Source organism: Pelophylax lessonae, assembly GCF_965119305.1.
Source record: "Pelophylax lessonae genome assembly, chromosome: 3".
NCBI lineage: Eukaryota > Metazoa > Chordata > Amphibia > Anura > Ranidae > Pelophylax > Pelophylax lessonae.
The window spans coordinates 335,310,522-335,332,273 of NC_138770.1; the positions used below are offsets into that span (position 1 = coordinate 335,310,522).

At 49.5% G+C, this 21,752-nt stretch overlaps 1 protein-coding gene across 2 annotated transcripts in view; it reads right to left on the minus strand.

Moving 5' to 3' along the window:
• Nucleotides 1–21,752, minus strand: part of ZNF451 (zinc finger protein 451) — a 219,688-nt gene that overhangs the window by 143,004 nt on the left and 54,932 nt on the right. For both annotated transcript variants that reach the window (XM_082249986.1, XM_082249985.1), the window contains one exon: nt 6,652–6,805. In XM_082249986.1, the coding sequence (XP_082106112.1) occupies nt 6,652–6,805 (154 nt within the window). The remainder of the gene's footprint in view (nt 1–6,651; nt 6,806–21,752) is intronic.

The following is a 21,752-nucleotide window of genomic DNA, read 5'->3' on the forward strand; positions in this document are numbered from 1 at the left end:
CGACAGGACAATGTCGCCAGTGCTGACACCAGCACGCAGAGTGACAGCAACCGAGAAGGCCACCTTCTGTAATAAGGTAGGCAGGGGATACCCTCGAATACTCGCAAACAGAGGGTCTAAAAGAACCGACCGCACCAAATCAAGGTCCCCAGTGGGTGACTGAGGCACCGGTGTCTCACCCCCTGGAAGAATTCACACACCAGGGCAAAGGCAGCCAACGGCCTTCGGAAGAAATTTGCCAAAACCAAAAAAAAACTCGACCCTTAACAGTACTCAAGGTCAACTTGTGATCAACTCCCCATTGAAGGAAGCCAAGATCTGGGCCACCGAGTAAGAGACCACGTAATATACGACTGTCTCGTATGATAAACAAAAACCACCCTAGAAGAAGTCGCTTCCCACGCTTCAAGCAGGGTGGGAATCACTGAAGCAGCCAAACCCCCGTCGTTCAGCACCTGGCATTCAACAGCCATGTCGGCAAAGTCAGCGACCGCAAAGTCGGACGGGAGATAGGCCCTGGAGACAATAACTCCTCCCTAAGGAGGAACTCTCCAAGGAGCGTCTGTGGCCAGCCTGACTAGGATGGCTTACCAAGCTCAGCGAGGCCGTCTGGAGCCACGAGAAAGACCGGAATCCCTTCCGCCAAGATCCTGCGAAAAATTCTTGGCAGCAACTTGGGAGGAGGAAAGGAAGACCGCAGCCGAGACCAACCTTGGCCCATCCGTGAGCACGCACACACGACCATGCCGGCGGCAGCCGTGTGCAGGTGACCATGCTAAATTCCACAGCATCTTTCAAGTTGAACCTAGCAAATGTTCTTGCCCATGACAGAACCCATGGTGCCACCATCGCACCCACCAGAGGGTCTCAAACCGCAGCACTATCCTGTAGATGCAACGCCAACAGGTCCACATCTGGAGTGCCCCCAACGAAGACAACTGCAGAAACACCTCCGGATGAAGGGACCATTCCCCTGCATCTAAAGCCTGTCGACTGAGGTAATCTGCCCGCCAAGATTTCCACACCTGAAAAGGGAACAGCTGAAGAGCTGGAACAAGGCGCACTGCCCAACTAAGAATCTACACATCGAAGGCCGCAACTTGGTGCCCTCTTGGTAAATGACAGAAGCCACGGTCGTGCCGTAGTCGATTGAACGTGCACCGGGCAGCTGCACGTGCCCGATAAAGTGAACCAGGCAAAGCCAGATCGCTCTCAACCCCAGGACATTGATTGGTAACCTGGATCCTCCAGGGACCATACTCCTGAAGCAGAGAACCTGCCCAGGACTCCGTCCCACCCAGACAGGCTTGCATCCGCGGTGAAAGTGTTCAGAAAAAAGGGGAGGAATGATTCCAGCTCAAGATTCCCTGGTCAGCCAGCTCAGCCGGATCCGAAAGTCCAGAGAGTTTGGATTCCAGTCCCATTTGAGAAGGATCCATCAATCCCAGAACTCGCATACAGGTCCGAAGGGATGACCATGTGCAGGACATGAACCGCAGTCTGAAGTTCAAAGAGTTCTTTCCTCGAGGGAGAAAACACCCTGACTGAGGGCGAGTCCAAAGTCAGGCCCAGATAGTCCAGTCTAATGGAAGGGACCATGGATGACTTCTGAAGGTTCAGAATCCACCTGAACTCCTCCAGAGTTCTCGTGCTGACTTCCAAATTCGTTTGTCAGCACCGTAGGAGACTACACACGGAGAAGCAGATCAGCCAGGAACCCCCAGACCGATACACCCTGCTGCCGCAAGAGCACCAGGACCGGAGCCACACCTTTGTGAAGACCCTAGTAGCATAAGCGAGACCCAAAGGCAATGACAAACCGATAAGAGATCTTTCCCCACGGCAAAAAACTGAAAACCCGTAGGTGTCCCGAACATAAAAGGATGTGAAGGTAGGTAGCTCGATGTCTATGGAGGAAAGGAATCCCCCTGATGCAGGGAAGCCACAGCCGTGCGAACCGATACCAACTTGAAATTTTGATTTGCACGAAACCATCAAAGGACCAGTTGGTCCAGCTTGTTGGAAAGGAGCACCAGTAAGCGATACGGAGACAGCCATTCATTGGAAGGGAAAAAAAAAAAAAAAAAAACATGCCAGAAATAAAACGGATCGGGACTATCTTGCAACTGGACCGCATGACCTCCTGAACCCGGCAGCCTGGGATCTGGGCCAGCCGCAGGTCCTCGACTGGCAAAGACCTCCCCCCACCCCCTAGATGGGTGAGGAAGAACCTTCAGGCCGAGTGGACCTAGTCCACAGGGCCGGAAAAAACAATCTCATGTTCTCCAGACCAGGGTCATTTGGAACCACACGCGGAAGTCTGGAAGGACTTCGCCACATCGACTATCCCCGAGGAAGAAACTGTTTGCGAGCCGAAAGGAAAAGAACCCCAACTGCGTTGAAGGCCCTTACCCTTGTTAGCCTGTGGAAGAAAACACTCTTCCCCCAGTGAGACCCTTATATAATGTTATCCAGGGCAGTGCCAAACAGGCGATCCCCCTGAACAGGGAGATCCATTAAGACCGTAGAAGTTTGATCCACAGACCAACATTACGGTCAAGTAGACGCTGGACAACCACCGCTGAAAACAACAAGGTGACCCATACAAGGAAGCCTCGACCAGCGCGGCATCGCAAACAAATTGCAGACCCTGCACCAGCTGGTCGAACAGCTCCCCCAAGGCAAGAGGGACATGCCCAACACCAAGTCACAGCGGTGGAACTCCGCCAATCAGGCAGAGTCTGCGTGGCAAAGGAAAACAAACCCTGTTCCCAGTGCAGACTATGCCAGGGAGTACAGATCGCAGGCTACAGCCAGCGCCATCCTATCCCCCAAGTCCTTAACGGATGGGGATTCCTCCACTGGAACAACGGTAGTCCCATTCAGCTACAGACCATACGTCCAAAGGCAGAACAGTCCTCTGTAACAGAGACTCACCAAAAGGGCAACGTCTAACGATCGCTTAGACAGCCCAGGGGAACGTCTAAACTGACGCAAAAATGGGTCTGAGCAACGAGCCCGCCACCGTATAGGAATGGTGGGCTAGAGACTCCAACCGCCAGTCCGTGGGATCCCGGGGTATCCTCAGAAGGAACCAAGGTAGCCTTAACACGGCCAGTGTGATCCACCTGTGGAGGCACACACCATTTTGCTTCCGTAGCCGGTGCAAAAGGATAAAGTAATTTGAACCGACTAGGCACCAGGAATGGACGTTTTAACGTGAGCCACATTTCATTAACAGTGTAATGAAATTCAGCTGGGCAGGGAAAAACCTGCGCCGACTTGCGGGTCCTGTGCGTCCCAAAACGAGGACACAACGCCCGGAGGACTGGGCTCATCCTCCAAATGTAGTGTTTCCTTAACAGAAACAATGAATTCATCCATGGTCGCCCGCTCTTCAGGCGACCCCGGGGAGGAGGTATCAACCCCCTCCACCTCTGCCTCCCCCTCAGACCCCAGCGGGTCTAAGGATGAGCGAGACCCTGAAAAGGGCACGCTCGATGCAGCAGCCATATCACTATCTGAATCGGAGGAGAAAGACAATCTGGGCCTCTTTAGCAGCACGTTCAGCCATCAGCATTTCCATATTTGACACCAAAGTCGCCACTACAGCGGCCAAATCAGGTCTCAGAGGGGCCACAGGAGAACTGGGGACCCCCACCAGAGCTGGGGGGAAATTTGCTGTCCTGAGAATCCATTGCTAAAGGTTACAAAACAACAGTGCACGAAAGTTAGTAATGCCCCTTTAAGATCGCTGCGGAGTGCGCAGTCCACCGCTACGGCTACAGTGACAAAGACCCCCAAACAGGATAAGGAAAAAACTGAGCCAGAAGCGACAATACAGAGATATTGAGAGCGATAACCTGCAGGGCCCCGCAGAGTGTTGCCACCGATGTCCTGCTTCAGAGGAAAAGGAAGTGCTGCTAGAGTAGACTGAACTTATAGACTGCATGACTCAGGGAAAATGGCTGCCCCATAGGATTGCATGGAAGGCTACGCCAAAATGGCCGCCGGACATGTGGTAGGAACGATCGTTCTGCTACCTCAAAAATGGCGGCGGATGGCGCCAAAACAGCATGTAGTATTGCCCATAGAGAAGCCAAACATGCCTGCCCATACCTAAAATGGCAGACCGCGGGGATTTACCCCGCTGCGGCCGCCACACACACAGTCTGAACCCCCAACAAACACCAAAGTGACACAGGGAAGGGGACCCCCAAAAACATACAGCACCACAGCGCATGCACAAACGATCCCTGCAGGGACCGCATCAGGGAGTCACACCAGCACAGACATGGGGGACACACAGCAACACAGGACTGCCACCCCAGAAAGGGGCCCCACACAGAAGTACCTCTATGAACGGAAAGCCTCTGTCCTCATCTGACAGGGAGTGCCGTTAGCCAGGGACATGACACTGCAGCATCGCAGATGTGCCCTGTGAGGTCGCCACCTCACGGCTGCATCCCTGCAGCGAACAGGGATGGGTCGTTCATAGTGCCAGGACGAACCACGGCTGAACGCTCGATGGCGGGCTGGGGGTCCATCTGACCCTCTGCCCTGGAGAACCAGGGCGGTCAGTCCGAATCCCAGCACCGCATGATCCATCTTCTTCCGAAGAGTCGACTAAAAACTAAAAGCTGACAAAATAAACAGCTAGTAAAGTAAGAAAAAACTGACATTTTCAAAGAAAAACAAATAAAAGATTAGATAGGCTGAGACTGTAGCCCCAGCACAGGGAAACCTAACTACTCCTGACGCTAGGCAGAATGAAACTGAGTTGGGAGTGGTCACTGCAGGGGGGTATTGACCAGATGGGACAGCCTCCATGGGTGTGTATATGCAAATGCCTTTGTTCTTTTGACTAAGTCTTTATGCCTAGCTACTCCTGCGGAGCGGAATACCCAACAGTGATGACTTAGAGGCGGCGGCGACTGTCGGAGGACGTAAGAGAAATAGGCTCAGTCTTAAAGTAGTTAAATACATTTTGTAACTACCTATTCAGTTTCAGCATGTGTCAGGAAGATACCCAAACATTTAGATCCACACAGTTAGCACAGATACCCTAATCAAGGGCTAGGCAACCTTTCAGAGGTTGACATCTACCTGGACAACATGGAGGAGGGTAAAAATAAATCATAATCAAGCCCCCAATAAAAACACAACAATATTCAGTGCACTCCCCCCCCCCCCCCCACTGTAGTGTCTTCTGCTGCCCTTTACATAACACCCCGCTCCCCTAGTAGCGTCTTCTTTCTCCCCATGCCAGACCCCTGCCCTCCCTTCACATAACCCCCCACTGTAGTGTCCCGTGCCCCCCCCCCCCCGTAACAGTGTTCTCACATCAACCCCAACTGTTTTCCGGTGCTCTCCCAAAGCAGTGTCCTGTGCCCCCCTGCACATCAGCCCCCCCCCCCCCGTAGTTTCCTCTTTCTCCTTTTACAACCACCCCCCATGTAGTATCCTTTGCCCCCCACCCCATAGCTCGGACACGCCCCCACCCCCCCCATCTACCTGTTGGCTACTTGCGGTCAACTGGTAGATTGGGATCGATGGCTTGCTGACCGACCCCTGCCTTAATCCAATAACTATGGAGTGTGTAAATTTTGAATATCTGAGAACAGGATGGTTACTTAATCCCATTGCTGGTGTCAGAAAGCCTGAATAGATTTACACGGATGAAGGTGTTAATTGATATCAAATTGCTGGAGTAAAGTTAAATTGGCACAGATGATACGGAAGGTCCCCACCCCTATTTAAGGATGGTTGGTGTAACCATTAATATTGATGGGCTCTTTCAAGCCCTCCTTCATACCAGTTGACTTGCCTGTCCAAAATTAAAAAATAAATAAAAAAAGGAAACGTTTTAGTTTCTGTTGTAAAATTTTGAAACATTTATCTCCTTCATTAAGGTGCGCTGATGAAGTTGCACTAAAGAGGCCGCACCAATATGCAACACTTACAGGGATTACCAATGGGGAATATTTCCTCTGTGAGGAAAGTTGCCTAACCAACACTTCCTATTTACACTGTGATCAGCTGTGATTGGACACAGGTGTTAATAACAAACCTGTCATACTTACCTGCTCTGTGCAATGGTACCAGCACAATCTTGAGGTCAATCATCCCAAGCACTTTTGGATTTAAAAATGGTTTTGCACAGAGCAGCCTTGGTTCTCCTTTTGAGTCCCCCACTGGCACTCCTTGCCCCTTCCCCTGCTGAGTGCCCCCATAGCAAGCTGCTTGCTCTTGGGAACACTCATATGTGCTTGCTCCCAAGATGCCTCTGTGTGGCTTGGCTCTGCCCCTCCTCGCACTGGCTGTGATTGACAACAGTGAAAGCCAATGGCTCCGGCTGCTGTATCTCCGCCAATGATGAGGCAGAGACTCAGTAGAGCTTTTGCTCTCATGTACATCTCTGGATCAAGATCGACTTTTTTTCTTTTTTTTTTTTTACAGATTACATCAAGTACCCTCCTTAAATTGTATTTGTTAAAGCACAATATGATCAGTGCCACTCAATCCCCACCATTTAGGTCTAAATTATAGCAAAACTGTAAGCCACATACTGAAGAAAAAAAACAAAAAAAAAACACACAAAACTAAAAGACACCAAATGTTCAACATAAACATAATACTCAACATACGTACCACTAAGTGCAATGCTTCGTACAAAGTGATTGCTTGCTGACATGTGCTTAAGACATTCATCCCTTTGGTTAAAAAGAAGAAAACATCTAGGACAGGCAAAACACTGGACAACTAATGGAGGAAGAGTTTTTTGATGACCATCAGCCAAGTTTATCTAAGAGAAAAAAAAAAAATAGAAACGCATGTAAATACAGATAAAAAGGCCTCATTTACACTTGCTTTGACAACAAAGTGCCTACTGCTTCAGGCTGGGTTCACACATGTGCGAACTGGATACAGGATTCTCTGCATCCAATTGGCATGACAGGAGAGAGGGACCGACTCTCAAAGCTGGTTCACACAGCTCTGGGGCGGCCACAGACCGCATTTAAGAAGGGTCCTGTGAGTCTTTGCCTGAATTCGCACCTGAATCTGAACCAAACATTTGGACCAGATTCGCACCTGAATCGGTGAACAGGGACGCACCAGACCCCATGCTGTGAACTGCAGCATACGAGAACCCGGCCCTAACTTGCTTTTTTTGAGTTTTTTTTTTTAAGCTTGGCAAATGCCCTGTGTGTTGATTTTCGATTTGTTTTAAAGAGGCTCAGTAGTACCCTTGTTTATCAGATTTCTGTCTCATTAGTAACCTCGAGCTCTGCCAATCCCCTGCTCTACTATCCCAGCAATCACCCAACTGTAAGCGTTACAAGATGGAGCGCACAAGTAAACTAAACTGGAGCCAGTTCCCCGCAGTGCCCTCTAGTGGCAGAAATGCCTATATCTCGTTTGATTGTTTGAGAACTGCATTGAGAAGTACAACCTTCTTGAGTTGTATTCCAGGATTTGCTTGTCTTGAGTTAAGAGAACTTGCAATAATTTAAGACTTAGTAAAGTGACAGTAAGGTATTAGCAGGGATCACTGTATTACAGTCACTGGTGAAGTCAGTGTCAGTTCCCACCCAGTGTCAGATTGCCAAACCAACTAGAAGTTGCTGATCACCGTCAATACCAGTATTTAAAAAAAAAAAAAGTGGTGATCAAATATCACGAAAAGAAAGCTCCATTTGTGGGAAAACAAATATAAAAAATGGATTTTTGTAAGATCTTACCGTAAAATCCTTTTCTCTTAAGCTCATTGACAGACGTAGTCTTCTTGATTCTCAAGAGCTGGGTTATGTTGTCTCCGCAGGAGTAGGACTAGGCAGAAAGAAAACGTTCTGGCTCCACCTTAGGGGCAGTCCCTGAGGGTATATCCTCCCTCTCTCTGCTACAGGGAATCAGTTCTGTTTTAAAGCAGTACAGAGAATTTAACCCAACCCAACTCAATGATAGAGGGGCGGGTACTACGTCTGTCAATGAGCTTAAGAGAAAAGGATTTTACGGTAAGATCTTACAAAAATCCATTTTTCTCTATCGCTCATTGACAGACGTAGTCTTCTTGATTCTCAAGAGCTGGGACATCCAGAAGCAGTGCCACAAAATGAGGGGTGGGATTGACAAAATCAAATCCAATCTAGAAGGCCCAACCGGTGCCAAACTAGAAGTTTTAAAAGGCTCATTATAAACAAAGAATGAGACTAAAGAAAAATTTTCCAACGGAAAAAACCCTCGAGGTAGACCACTGGTCTCCTCAAATTGTGGCCTGCAAAACCTTGCGGCCAAACGAGGCATCAGACGATGCCATTACATCAACTTTATAATGTTTAGTAAAGGTATGCACCGACGACCAGGTAGCCGCCTTGCACACCTGGACCACTGACGCCTGATGGCGAAAGGCCCATGACGCATTAAGTGCCCGAGTGGAGTGCGCCTTAACAGGGAACGGGGGCTCCCGACCCTTAATAGAATAAGCCTGTACTACCGTCTGTCTGATCCATCTGGAAATGGTCGCGGCAGATGCAGGCAACCCCTTTTTGGGTCCATCTGGGATCACAAAAAGTGAATCCGTCTTGCGAAACGAGTCTGTCGTTTTCAAGTATACCCTGATCGCCCGGACCACATCCAAGGAGTGTAAAGCAAACTCCCGAGGATGACTGGGCTTAGGACACAGGGAAGGTAATACAATTTCTTCATTCAGATGAAATTCTGAAACCACTTTTGGTAGGAAGGATGGATTCGGACGAAGAACCACCTTATCTCTATGAACCACCAGATATGGTGAACGACAAGATAATGCGGCCAGTTCTGACACCCTGCGTGCAGAAGTAATAGCCACCAAGAAGGCCACCTTCTGGGACAACGTAGGTAGAGGAATCTCCCTAATATCTTCAAAGGGAGGTTTCTGAAGAACCGACAACACTAAATTAAGATCCCAGGGGGGTAACGGCGCGTGCACTGGCGGAGCCAGATGTCGCACCCCCTGGATGAAATTCCGCACCAAGGAATGAGTAGCCAAAGGCTTCTGAAAGAAGATAGCTAATGCTGAGACCTGACCCTTGATAGTACTCAAGGCCAGTTTCTGCTCAACCCCTTGTTGCAGAAAAGCCAATATTCGACTAATCGAATAAGACCGAGGATGGAACCCCAAAGGTTCACACCATGCAATGTAGGACTTCCATGTGCGATGATAAATCTTTCTGGAAGTCGCTTTCCTTGCTTCAACTAGAGTAGGAATAACTGAAGCTGACAAACCTTTGTCCTTCAGCACCTGGGTCTCAATAGCCAGGCCGTTAAAGCCAGCGATCGTAAAGCAGGATGGAAGATCGGTCCCTGAGACAGTAGATCCTCCCTGAGAGGAAGTCTCCACGGGACGTCCGCCACCAGTCTGACCATGTCGGCGTACCAAGCTCGACGAGGCCAGTCCGGAGCTACCATAATTACTGGAATTCCTTCCTCCTCTATCCTGCGAAGAAGTCTTGGCAGTAACGCGAGAGGAGGGAAGGCATACATTAGCTGGTATTGCCCCCACGGGGCGATCAGTGCGTCTGCGGTTTCTGCTAGAGGATCGCGGGAGCGAGCCACGAATCTCTGAACTTTCCTGTTGAATCGAGATGCCAACAGATCCATATCCGGGGTGCCCCACCGTAGGCACAACTGGTGGAAAACGTCTGGATGGAGGGACCATTCCCCCTGATCCAGAGTCTGACGGCTGAGATAATCTGCCTGCCAATTCTCCACCCCCGGAATGAACACCGCAGAGATTGCTGGAACAAATCGTTCCGCCCAGCGAAGAATGCAAGCCACTTCTTTGGCCGCTCGGACACTCTTGGTGCCCCCCTGGTGATTGACATAAGCCACGGCCGTGGCATTGTCCGACTGGATCCGAACCGGGCTGCCCTGGAGCTGCTCGGTCCAGTGAATCAGACAAAGTCTGATCGCTCTCAGTTCCAATACATTTATCGGTAACCTGGATTCTTCCGGGGACCAAAGTCCCTGGACAGATAACTGACCGAGAATTCCTCCCCATCCGGATAGACTGGCATCCGTGGTCACTATCGTCCAATATATTGGCAGAAATGACTTTCCCTGGCTGAGCATTGGAGACCGAAGCCACCAGACCAGAGACTCTCTGGTCTGTTTGCTCAATCGGATCTGATTGTCCAGGGATTCCGGATTCCGATTCCATCTGAGAAGAATCTCTTGCTGAAGAATTCGGGTATGGGACTGGGCAAATGGGACTGCTTCGAATGAAGCCACCATCAACCCCAGAACCCTCATGCAAGTCCGAAGGGAAGACCAGCTGTTGGACAGTAACAACTGGACTGCTGATTGAATCTTTCGGAGTTTTCCTACCGGAAGAAAAACTCTTGTCTTGACTGTGTCTAAAATTAGACCCAGATATTCGAGCCTCTGGGTGGGAACCAGAAATGACTTTTGCTGGTTCACCAGCCACCCGAATTCCTGTAAAGAAATCATAGTAATTTCTATGTTTTGTAGCAAGGTCTGAGGAGACTCTGCATGAAGCAGAAGATCGTCTAGGTAACCTAGAATCGATATGCCTCTTTGGCGCAGAGGTGCCAACATTGGGGCCAACACCTTTGTGAAGACCCGCGGAGCCGTGGCGAGACCGAAAGGTAACGCCACAAACTGATAGTGGTTCTCTTCTACGGAAAAGCGTAGAAACCGCTGATGTCCTGCGAAAATGGGAATGTGAAGATAGGCGTCCTTGATGTCTATGGACGCTAGGACATCCCCTGGATGCAGGAAGGCTGCTACTGTGCGAATGGACTCCATTCTGAATCTTATGTTGACAAAAGAATTGAGTGCTCTTAAGTCCAGAATTGGACGCACTTTGCCCTCTTTCCTGGGTATTGTAAATAGGTTTGAATAAAACCCTTGAAACCGTTCTGTCCAAGGAACGTGGACTACCACTCCTTGTTGTAGTAAACCTGTGACTGCTCTCCGCAGATCTTCTAAACGATCTGAGGATAGTCGGATATTGGAAGGGAAGAATCGCGCCGGTGGGAGAGATCGAAACTCGATCTTGTACCCTGACCTTATGACTTCGCAAACCCATTTGTCCGGGATTCTGGAAAGCCATGGATCCGGGAACCGGCGAAGACGTCCCCCCACCCCAGTTATGGGTGGGGGCGCACCTTCAGGCTTTGGATGGTTTATCTTCAGGTCTGGAGGGGGCGGGCTTTTGCTTGCCCGACCAACGACCCCTGACGCCTCCTGCAGGAGCTTTGGAGGACTTAGTTTTTTCACCCGCGGGACGAAAAAAACCTCTTGTGAGCAGAAAAAGAAGGCCCTCGTCTTTGACGAGTTCCTCTACCTTTAAAATTTTGCGGTAAAAAGGTGCTCTTTCCACCCGTGAGATCTTTAATGATCTCATCTAAGTTGGCTCCAAATAGACGCTCTCCTGAAAAGGGGATATTAGCCAATGCTTTTTTGGAACCTTGGTCGGCTAACCAACCTTTTAGCCACAGTGTACGTCTGAGAACCACTGCTGAGACTGATGCTCGCGCCAATAATGGAGTGGCGTCTAACGCCGCATCACACACAAACTGTAACCCCTGTATCATTTGTTCCAACAAATCTGATACCGCCTGAGGGACCTCTTCTAAGTCCCGGCGTAACCACTTGGTCCATTCAGTTACAGCCTGCGAAACCAGACCAATAGCTATTATAGGTCTGAAAGCTGATCCAATCAAGGAAAACATGGTGCGAGACATAGCTTCTATCTTGCGATCCACAGGATCTTTAAAAGACGGAGCGTCTTCTAAAGGAATAACCGTGGCTTTATTCAATCTAGCAATTGGTGAATCCACCACAGGTGGTTCTGTCCATTTCTTAATAAGGGTTTCCTCAAACGGATAACGCCTGTCAATGCGTTTAGAAATAGTAAAAGTGCGTTTTGGCAGACGCCATTCTTCTTCGATTGGATTGCCAAAACATTTGGGCAATGGAAAAACCTTCGCCACTTTGATGCGTTTTTTAGTCCCAAAAGGGATTTCAGTTTCAGCTATTTCCGATGGAATACCCTGTAACCTTAAGGTCTCTTGAACAGATACAATGAGTGCGTTTACCAACGCTTCCTCTCGGGCTATGACGGATGCCGAAACATCCTCCTCACTGTCTGAAGAGACAGGACCCGAGACACCAATCCCAGATGAAGTACCTGCAACTGCAGAAATGGGCTCAGAGTCTGAATCCGAGGTTTCAGATAATATGGGGTTAGGCGGGGGTCGCTTTCTTGCGCCCTGTCCCTGACAAGCCACTTCCACCCGGGACACAAAAGTTTCCATAATAGCTGACAATGATTCAATTGTCAGTGGGGTGCTGGAGGATCCTGCAGACCCCTCGAGGGGATCCGGAGGAGATACATGAGTGGCAGGGTCCATGTTAATTCAGGACACCTTTGCCAGCAAAACAAAAAAACTTTTTCTTTTTTTTGTGTGTCTCCCCCTAGCGCAATAGCGCCCCTCAGAGTACCTGCTTCTCGATCCCACAGAGAGAGAGAGGGACCCCCAAGGCTCACCAACCGATGCAGTGCAGTTTCCAACCAACTGCAGTCAGCGTCTGTCTTACACAGACTGGAAGGAGCTGTTTGCTTTTTCCCGGGTAGAAGGACGTGGCTCCGCCCCCTGTGTACGCCTTCCGGCATTCCCAGCTCTCCACGAGGTAGCTGGGCTCACAAAACATGGCCGCCCCCATAGAAGAGACATAAGACTCCAAAAACATGGCGGCCGGCGTGACCTGAGGACATACATGCATTTGGTCTACGGCAAAATGGCGGCGGACCGCCGAAATCGTTTTCCCAGCACATCCACCTGCATCTCTGCTAAGAGGCGATATATGGATCTACAGGAGATACACTACACATAAGGTAGGATTATACCTCCTATGTCTGCTGTAATGTTACAGTCTGCTGGGTAGAGTGTTAGCTCTTAAACCAAGTCCACTTCCCACAAACACATGCTGTATTACAAGGGGGACTTGTAAGTATCAGATATATACTGACCATATATGGAGGGGCCCATAATACATACTGCCTCATATCGAGGAAAAAAATGGAACGTTTACTCACCATACCGAACCGACAGGCACCCTCTCTTCACAATACCCTCTCCACCGGGGTGGGGGTTTGTGGACCACTCCGGACGCCTCGACTCTCTGGTTCCTGGCGTCCAAGCGAGACTTTTAACTCGCAAGGTCAGTCCCTGCACTGGGACTCCGTCGCGGCCGACCCAGCGCGGAGCTCTGGTCTGCACGCACTCGTAGGCAGAAACCGGGGTGACCACTGGATCTCAACATCCAGCCCGTCGCCCGGCCCCGCATACTTACTTGAATGTGTCGCGGCCGACCAAGCGCAATGCCATGGTCTGCGCGCGCTCGTAGGCCGGCTGGGGTGACCACAAGTGTCGCCCAGTCCGGCATTTTTGCTTGAAGATCTCACAGGAAAAAACACTGGAGAAAACTACCTAAAAAATGTCTTTTTCTTTAAAGAAAAAAATCTTGCCAGGACCAAAAGATCCCAGCAAGGAACTTAGGTCCTTACTCCTGACTAGACAGAAAAAAACTGATTCCCTGTAGCAGAGAGAGGGAGGATATACCCTCAGGGACTGCCCCTAAGGTGGAGCCAGAACGTTTTGTCTTTCTGCCTAGTCCTACATAACCCAGCTCTTGAGAATCAAGAAGACTACGTCTGTCAATGAGCGATAGAGAAATATAATTTGCATAGTGTTGCATGAACGTGCATTGCCAGTTAAAGTAGCACAGTGCCAAATCGCAACAAATGCCTTGGTCATGAAGGGGGTAAAACCTTTGAGCTAAAGGCATAACTCTACTTGTTAAGAAAAAAAACGGAATTTTTGTAAAATCTTACCTGTAAAATTCCTTTCTCTGAGTCCTCCGACAGTCGCCGCCTCTCCATATTCGTCACAATGGGGTAATTGACCTTTGCTCCGTAGGAGTAGCTAGACAACAGAATATGTCAATATTAAAGCTTTTAGCATATCCCACCCCCAGGGGGTGGTCCCCTCAGTCAATACCCTCCTGCTTCCTGTTCCATACCTCAGTTTCAGTAGAATAGCAGTAGAGTACATAAACAAACCCAACAAGAGGGGCGGGGACGGCGACTGTCGGAGGACTCAGAGAAAGGAATTTTACAGGTAAGATTTTACAAAAATTCCGTTTTCTCTTACGTCCTCCGACAGTCGCCGCCTCTCCATATTCGTCACAATGGGGACGTCCCAAAGCAGTGTAAGCATGAGGGGTGGGAAACGAAGCCGCGCCTAAGGCAACGCCCGACCCATATCAAAGAAAGGAACCTTACCAAAGGAAGGAAACCAGCTGGGTAGCATGGAAAAAAAAAAAAAAAAAAAAAAAAAAAACTTTGCTCAATAGGAGCAACAACCCAGGAAGAACAAAATAACCCAGGGATAAAAACATCCCAAACAGCCAAGGGCCCAAAAAACAACGGACCTTAACCACTTCCATACCGAGTCATGTAAAATGACGTCGGCAAAGTGGTTGTCTAGATCCGGGCCGCCGTCATATGACGTCGGCCCGTTCTAGCTGCTACTGCGCGCCCCCGGCGGCGCGAACAGGGATGAGGCTCGTCCCTCGGACATAGCCTATCCCTGATCAAGGTAAACAGCCAATAGAAATTGGCTGTTTACCACGTGATCGGCTGTGTCAATCACAGCCGATTACATGAGCGGCTCCAGCACGAGCCGCTCGTTCTCTCTGCAATGCCCGCCCCCGGGGGCGCGCAGAGCAGCGATCGGGGACGAGGCTCGTCCCTCGGACAGAGTCGATCTCCGATCTAGGTAAAGAGCCAATGAAATTGGCTCTTTACCACGTGACCGGCTGTGTCCAATCACAGCCGGTCACAAATGTCAACAGAGAACACAGTAACTAGCTGTCACCGTGTTCTCCTCCTCACACACTGATCCTGTGTGAGGAGGAGATTGTGGTAACAGCTAGTTACCAACTACAGTGCACCCTAAACACACTGATTGCCCCCCCCCCCCCCCAATAAAGAGCACCTGTCACTAGCCCATCAAAGTACCCGAGTACCTGTCACCAGCCCATCAGGTACTCAGATGACAGGTACTCGGGTACTCTGATGACGGGTACTCTGATGACGGGTACTCGGGTACTCTGATGACGGGTACTCGGGTACTCTGATGACGGGTACTCTGATGACGGGTACTCTGATGACGGGTACTCGGGTACTCTGATGACGGGTACTCGGGTACTCTGATGACGGGTACTCGGGTACTCTGATGACGGGTACTCGGGTACTCTGATGACGGGTACTCGGGTACTCTGATGACGGGTACTCGGGTACTCTGATGACGGGTACTCGGGTACTCTGATGACGGGTACTCGGGTACTCTGATGACGGGTACTCGGGTACTCTGATGACGGGTACTCGGATACTTTGATTACCTGTCAACGGAGTACCCGTCATCAGAGTACCTGAGTACCTGTCACCTACCCATCAGAGTACCCGAGTACCTTCCACCTGCTCATCAGAGTACCTGACGCTTGAAGTACCCGAGTACTTGCCGCCTGCTCATCAGTACCCATCACTACTCATCAGTACCTATCACGTATCAGTACTGATCATCAGTACCCATCAGTACAGTATCACCTATCAGTCAGTGAGTACTACTCATCAGTACCTATCACCTGCCTGTCACCTGCCCATCAGAGTACCCGAGTACCTGTCACCTGCCTATCGGAGTACCCGAGTACCTGTCACCCTTCATACAGCCACCATGTCCAAGTCCAAAAAGGTTTATATACGTCCTCCGTTTATACCTAAATACCGGTGTTATGGCAGCAGATAGCTGCCATAACCCTGGTATTTTTTTAAACGGTGGACGGTTGGCTTTCCGATAAGGGTGGTCCCAGCGGCGGATTCGCCGTGGGATCACCCTTCCGGGATGGCGGAAGAGGCGCCCCCCCCCTCCCGACGCGTTCCGGTCCCTTTCCCCGCTTACCGGACCCGCCGGCAGCGGGGAAAACGATCCGGTCCCGAATCCTCACAGACAGGATGTCGAGTGAGGGCAAGCTTGCCCTCACTTGACTCTATGGTCTTGGAGGACCGGAGCTATGGAAAATGTTGTTGCCTAGCAACCGGTTTAAAGGTCCTTTTTTTTTTTTTTTCATTTTATATTATAATTATTTATTTATTTTTTTTTTCTATCTTTTAGTGTACTTGTGAGATCTGAGGACTTTTTGACCCCAGATCTCACAAAAAAGAGGTCCTGTCGTGCCCATTTCTATTACGAGGAATATTTACATTTCTTTTAATAGAAATAAAAATGATCAATTTTTTTTTTTTTTTTTAAACGGTGTAAAAATAAAAAATAAATAAAATAGTAAAAAAAAAAAAAAAAAAATGAAAGCGCCCTGTCCCCGTTAGCTCGCGCGCAGAAGCGAATGCATACAGAAACCCCGCCCACATATGTAAACGGTGTTCAAACCACACATGTGAGGTATCGCCGCGATCGTTAGAGCAAGGGGAATAATTTGAGCCCTAGACCTCCTCTGTAACTCTAAGATGGCAACCTGTAGAAATTTTTAAATTGTCGCCTATGGGGATTTTTAAGTACCAAGGTTTGTCACCATTCCGTGAGCGTGCGCAATTTTGAAACATGGCATGTTGGGTATCTATTTACTCGGCGTAACATTATCTTTCACATTATGGAAAAAAATTGGGCTAACTTTACTGGTTTCTTATTTTTTAATTAAAAAAAGTGAATTTTTTCCAAAAAAATTGCGTTTGGAAGACCGCTACGCAAATACGGTGTGATAAAAAATATTGCAATAATCTCCATTTTATTCTCTAGGGTCTCTGCTAAAAAAAAATATATAATGTTTGGGGGTTCTAAGCAGTTTTCTAGCAAAACAACTGATTTTAGCTTGTAAACACCAAATGTCAAAAATAGGCCTAGGCAAGTGGCTAGGATGCATGATGATGCTCCTTGGATGTTAGGCCCCTCTATATGGCTAGGCTGTGAAAAAGTCTCACACATGTGGTATTGCCATACTCAGGAGGAGTGGCAGAATGTATTTTGGGGTGTCATTTTTGCTGTGTACATGCTATGTGTTAGGAATATCCTATAAATTGACAACTTTGTGTAAAAAAAAAAAAGTTTTTATTTTTTTCCCACATTTTCCAAAAACTTGTGGAAAAAAATGACATGTTTAAAGGACCCATAATGCCTCATAGAAGATACGTTGGAGTGTTTGCTTTCCAAAATGGGGTCATTTTGTGGACTTTTCCATTGTATTGGTGCTCTAGGGCCTTGAAAAGTGTGATAGGTAGTAAGAAAGTTTTATGTGTATTTATGCTCCTAGAACGCCTAAATGTGCTTCTTGGACGTGGAGTCTCTTTTTGTGGCCAGGCTGTGTAAAAGTCTCACACATGTGGTATCGCCATACTCGGAAGGAGTAGCAGAATGTATTTTTGGGTGTAATTTTTGCTGTGTACATGCTATGTGTTAGAAATAGCTTATAAATTGACAACTTTGTGGGGAAAAAAAGAAAAAAAAATTTTTTTCTTCATATTCCCAAGAATTTTGGGAAAAAATTACAACTTCAAAAAACTCACCATGCCTCTTACTAAATACCTTGGACTGTCTACTTTACAAAAAGGGGTCATTTGGTCGGTATTTGTACTGTCCTGACATTTCAGGGCCTCAAGAAAGGAGATAGGCAGTCAGTACATCTGGTGTGATCAATTTTCAGTAATTGGTACCATAGCTTCTAGACTCAATAACTTTCACACAGACTAAATAATATACACTAATTTGGGTTAATTTTACCAGAGACATGTAGCAGTATACATTTTGGCCCAAATGTATGAAGAAAAATTTATTTTTTGCAAAATTTCATAATTGAAACTAAAAAAAAGTTTTTTTTTTTTCAAAATTTTTGCTCTTTTTTTTGCATATATCACGAAAAAAAAAAAAAAACCCAGTTGTGATCAAATACCACCAAAAGAAAGCTCTATTTGTGTGAAAAAAATGATAAAAATTTTGTTTGGTTACAGTGTTGCATGACTGAGCAATTGTCATTCAAAGTGTGAGAGTGCTGAAAGCTGAAAATTGGTCTGGGCAGGAAGGGTGTCTAACTCCTCTGTATGGAAGCGGTTAAGGTACTGCCGCACTAAGAACCTTGCGGCCAAAGGAAGCATCTGCCGATGCCTGAACATCCACTTTGTAGAACTTTGAGAAGGTGTGAACGGACGACCAAGTCGCCGCCTTACACACCTGGGCCACAGAGGCCCGATGATGACAGGCCCAAGACGTACTCGGAGATCTGGTAGAGTGCGCCTTCACAGGCATAGGAGGAACTTTCCCCTTCAAAGCATATGCCTGCTCAATGGTCTGTCTGATCCATTTGGCGATGGTAGAAGCCGACGCCGCCATGCCCTTCCGAGGTCCCTCAGGAAGGACAAAGAGAGAATCCGTCTTGCGAAAGGATTTTGTCGAATTCAGGTAAACCCTGATCGCCCTAACATCCAAGGAATGTAAGGCCACCTCCTTCGGATGCTTAGGCTCCGCGCAAAGCGAAGGCAGGACAATGTCCTCATTGAGGTGAAATTCCGAAATCCTTTTCGGAAGAAAAGAAGGATTAGGTCGCAAGACCACCTTATCCAAGTGGAGTACCAGATACGGAGACCTGCAGGACAAAGCTGCCAGTTCCGAAACTCTGCGAGCCGAAGTGATCGCCACCAAAAAGGCGACCTTTTTGGACAACAGAGGCAACGAGATCTCCCTGATCTTTTCAAAAGGAGCATGTTGTAACACGGACAGAACGAGGTTCAAGTCCCATGGAGGCAAAGGCTCCCTCCTAGGAGGGACCAGGTGCCGCACCCCTTGAACAAAGGTGCCAACCAGAGAATAAGACGCCACAGGGAATTGAAAAAGAACGGCAAGAGCAGAAATCTGACCCTTAATCGTGGCCAACGCCAAACGCTGTTCCACGCCCGTTTGAAGGAAAGCCATCAGTCTCGAAACCGAGTATGAGCGAGGGGAATACCCCCTGGACTCTCACCAGGCAAAATAGGCCTTCCAAGTACGGTAGTATATCTTCCCCGAAGAGGCCTTTCTAGCATTGATCAAAGTATGAATGACCTCCGGAGAGAGACCCCTATCCTTCAGGACCTCGGTTTCAACAGCCAGGCCGTCAAAGCCAGCGACTGTAAAGCAGGATGGAATATCGGTCCTTGAGACAGAAGATCTTCCTGAAGAGGCAGACGCCATGAAGCGTCGACCGCCAGATTCACGAGGTCTGCATACCAAGACCGGTGGGGCCAGTCTGGCGCCACCAGAATCACCGTTTTTGGTTCCGAGGACAACCTGCGAAGGAACCGAGATAGCAACTGAATTGGTGGGAATGCATACATCAGCCGATACTGATGCCACAGAGCCACTAACGCATCTGCCCGAGGATCGCGCGTCCTTGCCACGAACCTTCCCACCTTGTTGTTCAGACGAGACGCGAACAGGTCCACATCCGGAAGACCCCACTTCGCGCACAACATCTGGAAGACCTCCGGGTGGAGCGACCATTCCCCCTGGTCCAGAGTCTGGCGGCTCAGATAATCCGCCTGCCAGTTCTCCACCCCCGGAATGTGAACTGCCGTTATCGCCGGGACGTGCGTCTCGGCCCAAGACAGAATGTCGGCTACTTCCCGAGCCGCTCGGGCACTCCTGGTGCCCCATTGGTGGTTGATGTAGGCCACCGCTGTGGCATTGTCCGTCTGTACCCGAACCGGACAGCCCTGAAGCTTGTCCGTCCAGCGTTGAAGGCAGAGATTTATCTCCCGCAATTCCAGAATGTTGATCGGAAGGGAGGATTCCTCCTCCGACCAAGTACCCTGGGCGGACAGAACGCCCAGAACACCACCCCAGCCCGACAGACTGGCATCCGTGGTGATCACCGTCCATGCAAGCGGACGAAAAGACTTGCCCCCCGACACCGCCGGGGACTGCAGCCACCACAGAAGATTCCTTCTTGTGTGAAGACTCAAACGAGATCTGAAGATCCAGAGATTGTGGTCGCCCGTCCCACCTGGACAGGATCTCCGCCTGGAGACCCCTCGTGTGAAACTAGGCGAAGGGAATCGCCTCGAAAGCCGAGACCATCAAACCTAAACACCTCATGCCCGTCCGAGGGATGAGCACGGAACGTCCCGAAGGGACCCGACTTCGTCCTGAAGCGTTTTAAGCTTGTCTTCCGGTAGGAAGACTTTCGCCTGAACCGAATCCAGAATCATACCCAGATAGGGAAGATGAACCGACGGGCTTAGTGTCGATTTTGGGAAGTTTATCGTCCAACCAAACTCCTGCAGAGTCTGCATCGTGACGGACAGATCCTTCACCAGACCCTGACTGGTCGCAGACCGAACCAGAATGTCGTCCAGATACCCCAGGATTAAGATACCCTGGGCTCTCAGTAAGGCCAGAACCGGTGCAAGCACCTTGGTAAAAACCCGCGGAGCCGAAGCGAGACCGAAGGGTAACGCCACGAACTGATACTGATCCTCCGCAATGGCGAATCGAAGGCACCTTTGGTGACCCTCGAAAATGGGGATGTGTAGGTACGCATCCTTCAAGTCGATGGAGGCCATGAATGCTCCCGGAACTAGAGCAGCCACCACCGAGCGCAGGGATTCCATGCGGAACTTGCAAACCCGCACAAAGAGGTTCAGAGCTTTCAAGTCCAGAATTGGACGTACCTTGCCCTCCTTTCTGGGCACAGTGAACAGATTTGAATAAAACCCCCGAAATCTGTCCCGATGAGGCACCGGAACCACCACTCCCTGAGCCCGCAGGTCCTGCACCGCCAGGTGCACATCCCGCAAACGCTCCGGAGACAGTTGAAGGTTTGAGGGAAAAAAAACCTGTTCGCCGGCCGAGATAGGAACTCGATCTTGTACCCGGACCGAACGATCTCCTGAACCCACCTGTCCCGAACGCGGGCCAGCCAGGGTTGAAGAAAACCGAGCAAACGTCCCCCCACCCCAGAACTGGATGAGGGCGTCCCTTCAGGCCGCGTTGTTATGGGCAGCGGACCCGGACTGGCCGGACTTCTGCTTACCTGCCCACGGTTTCTTTTGGGAGCCTTGACCCTTGAAGGGCTTGCCCTTATAGTGCGACCGAAAGGCACGAAAGGACCCCTGAGGGGGCCTAAAGGAAGCATGCTTCTTACCTTGAGCGCCCTTAGCCTTATGAGATTGGGGCAAGAGCGTGCTCTTACCCCCAGAGATCCCCTTAATCAGCGTATCCAGTGAGTCGCCAAAAAGGCGAGATCCCGTATAGGGCAAATTAGCCAAAGTCTTGCGAGAAGATTGGTCCACAGACCAACATTTCAGCCAAATCAAACGGCGTGTCAACACCGCCACGCTGTGCACACGTGCAGCTAAAGGAATTACATCTAATTCCGCATCACACAAATACATGACACCCTGATGGATCTGATCCACCATTGCCAATGTCGTCGGCGGGGCCGAATCAGCCACCAGGACGCGCTTGAGTACTTGCGTCCAATCCGCGACAGCTTGAGCTGCCATAAGGGAAGCAAAAATGGCTTTTAGCATGGAACCGGCAACCGAGTAAGTATGACGGGCAAGAGACTCCAGTCTCCTGTCCGTAGGTTCCCGGAACACCGGGGTATCCTCTGCCGGAATCGCAGTGGATTTATTCAAAACC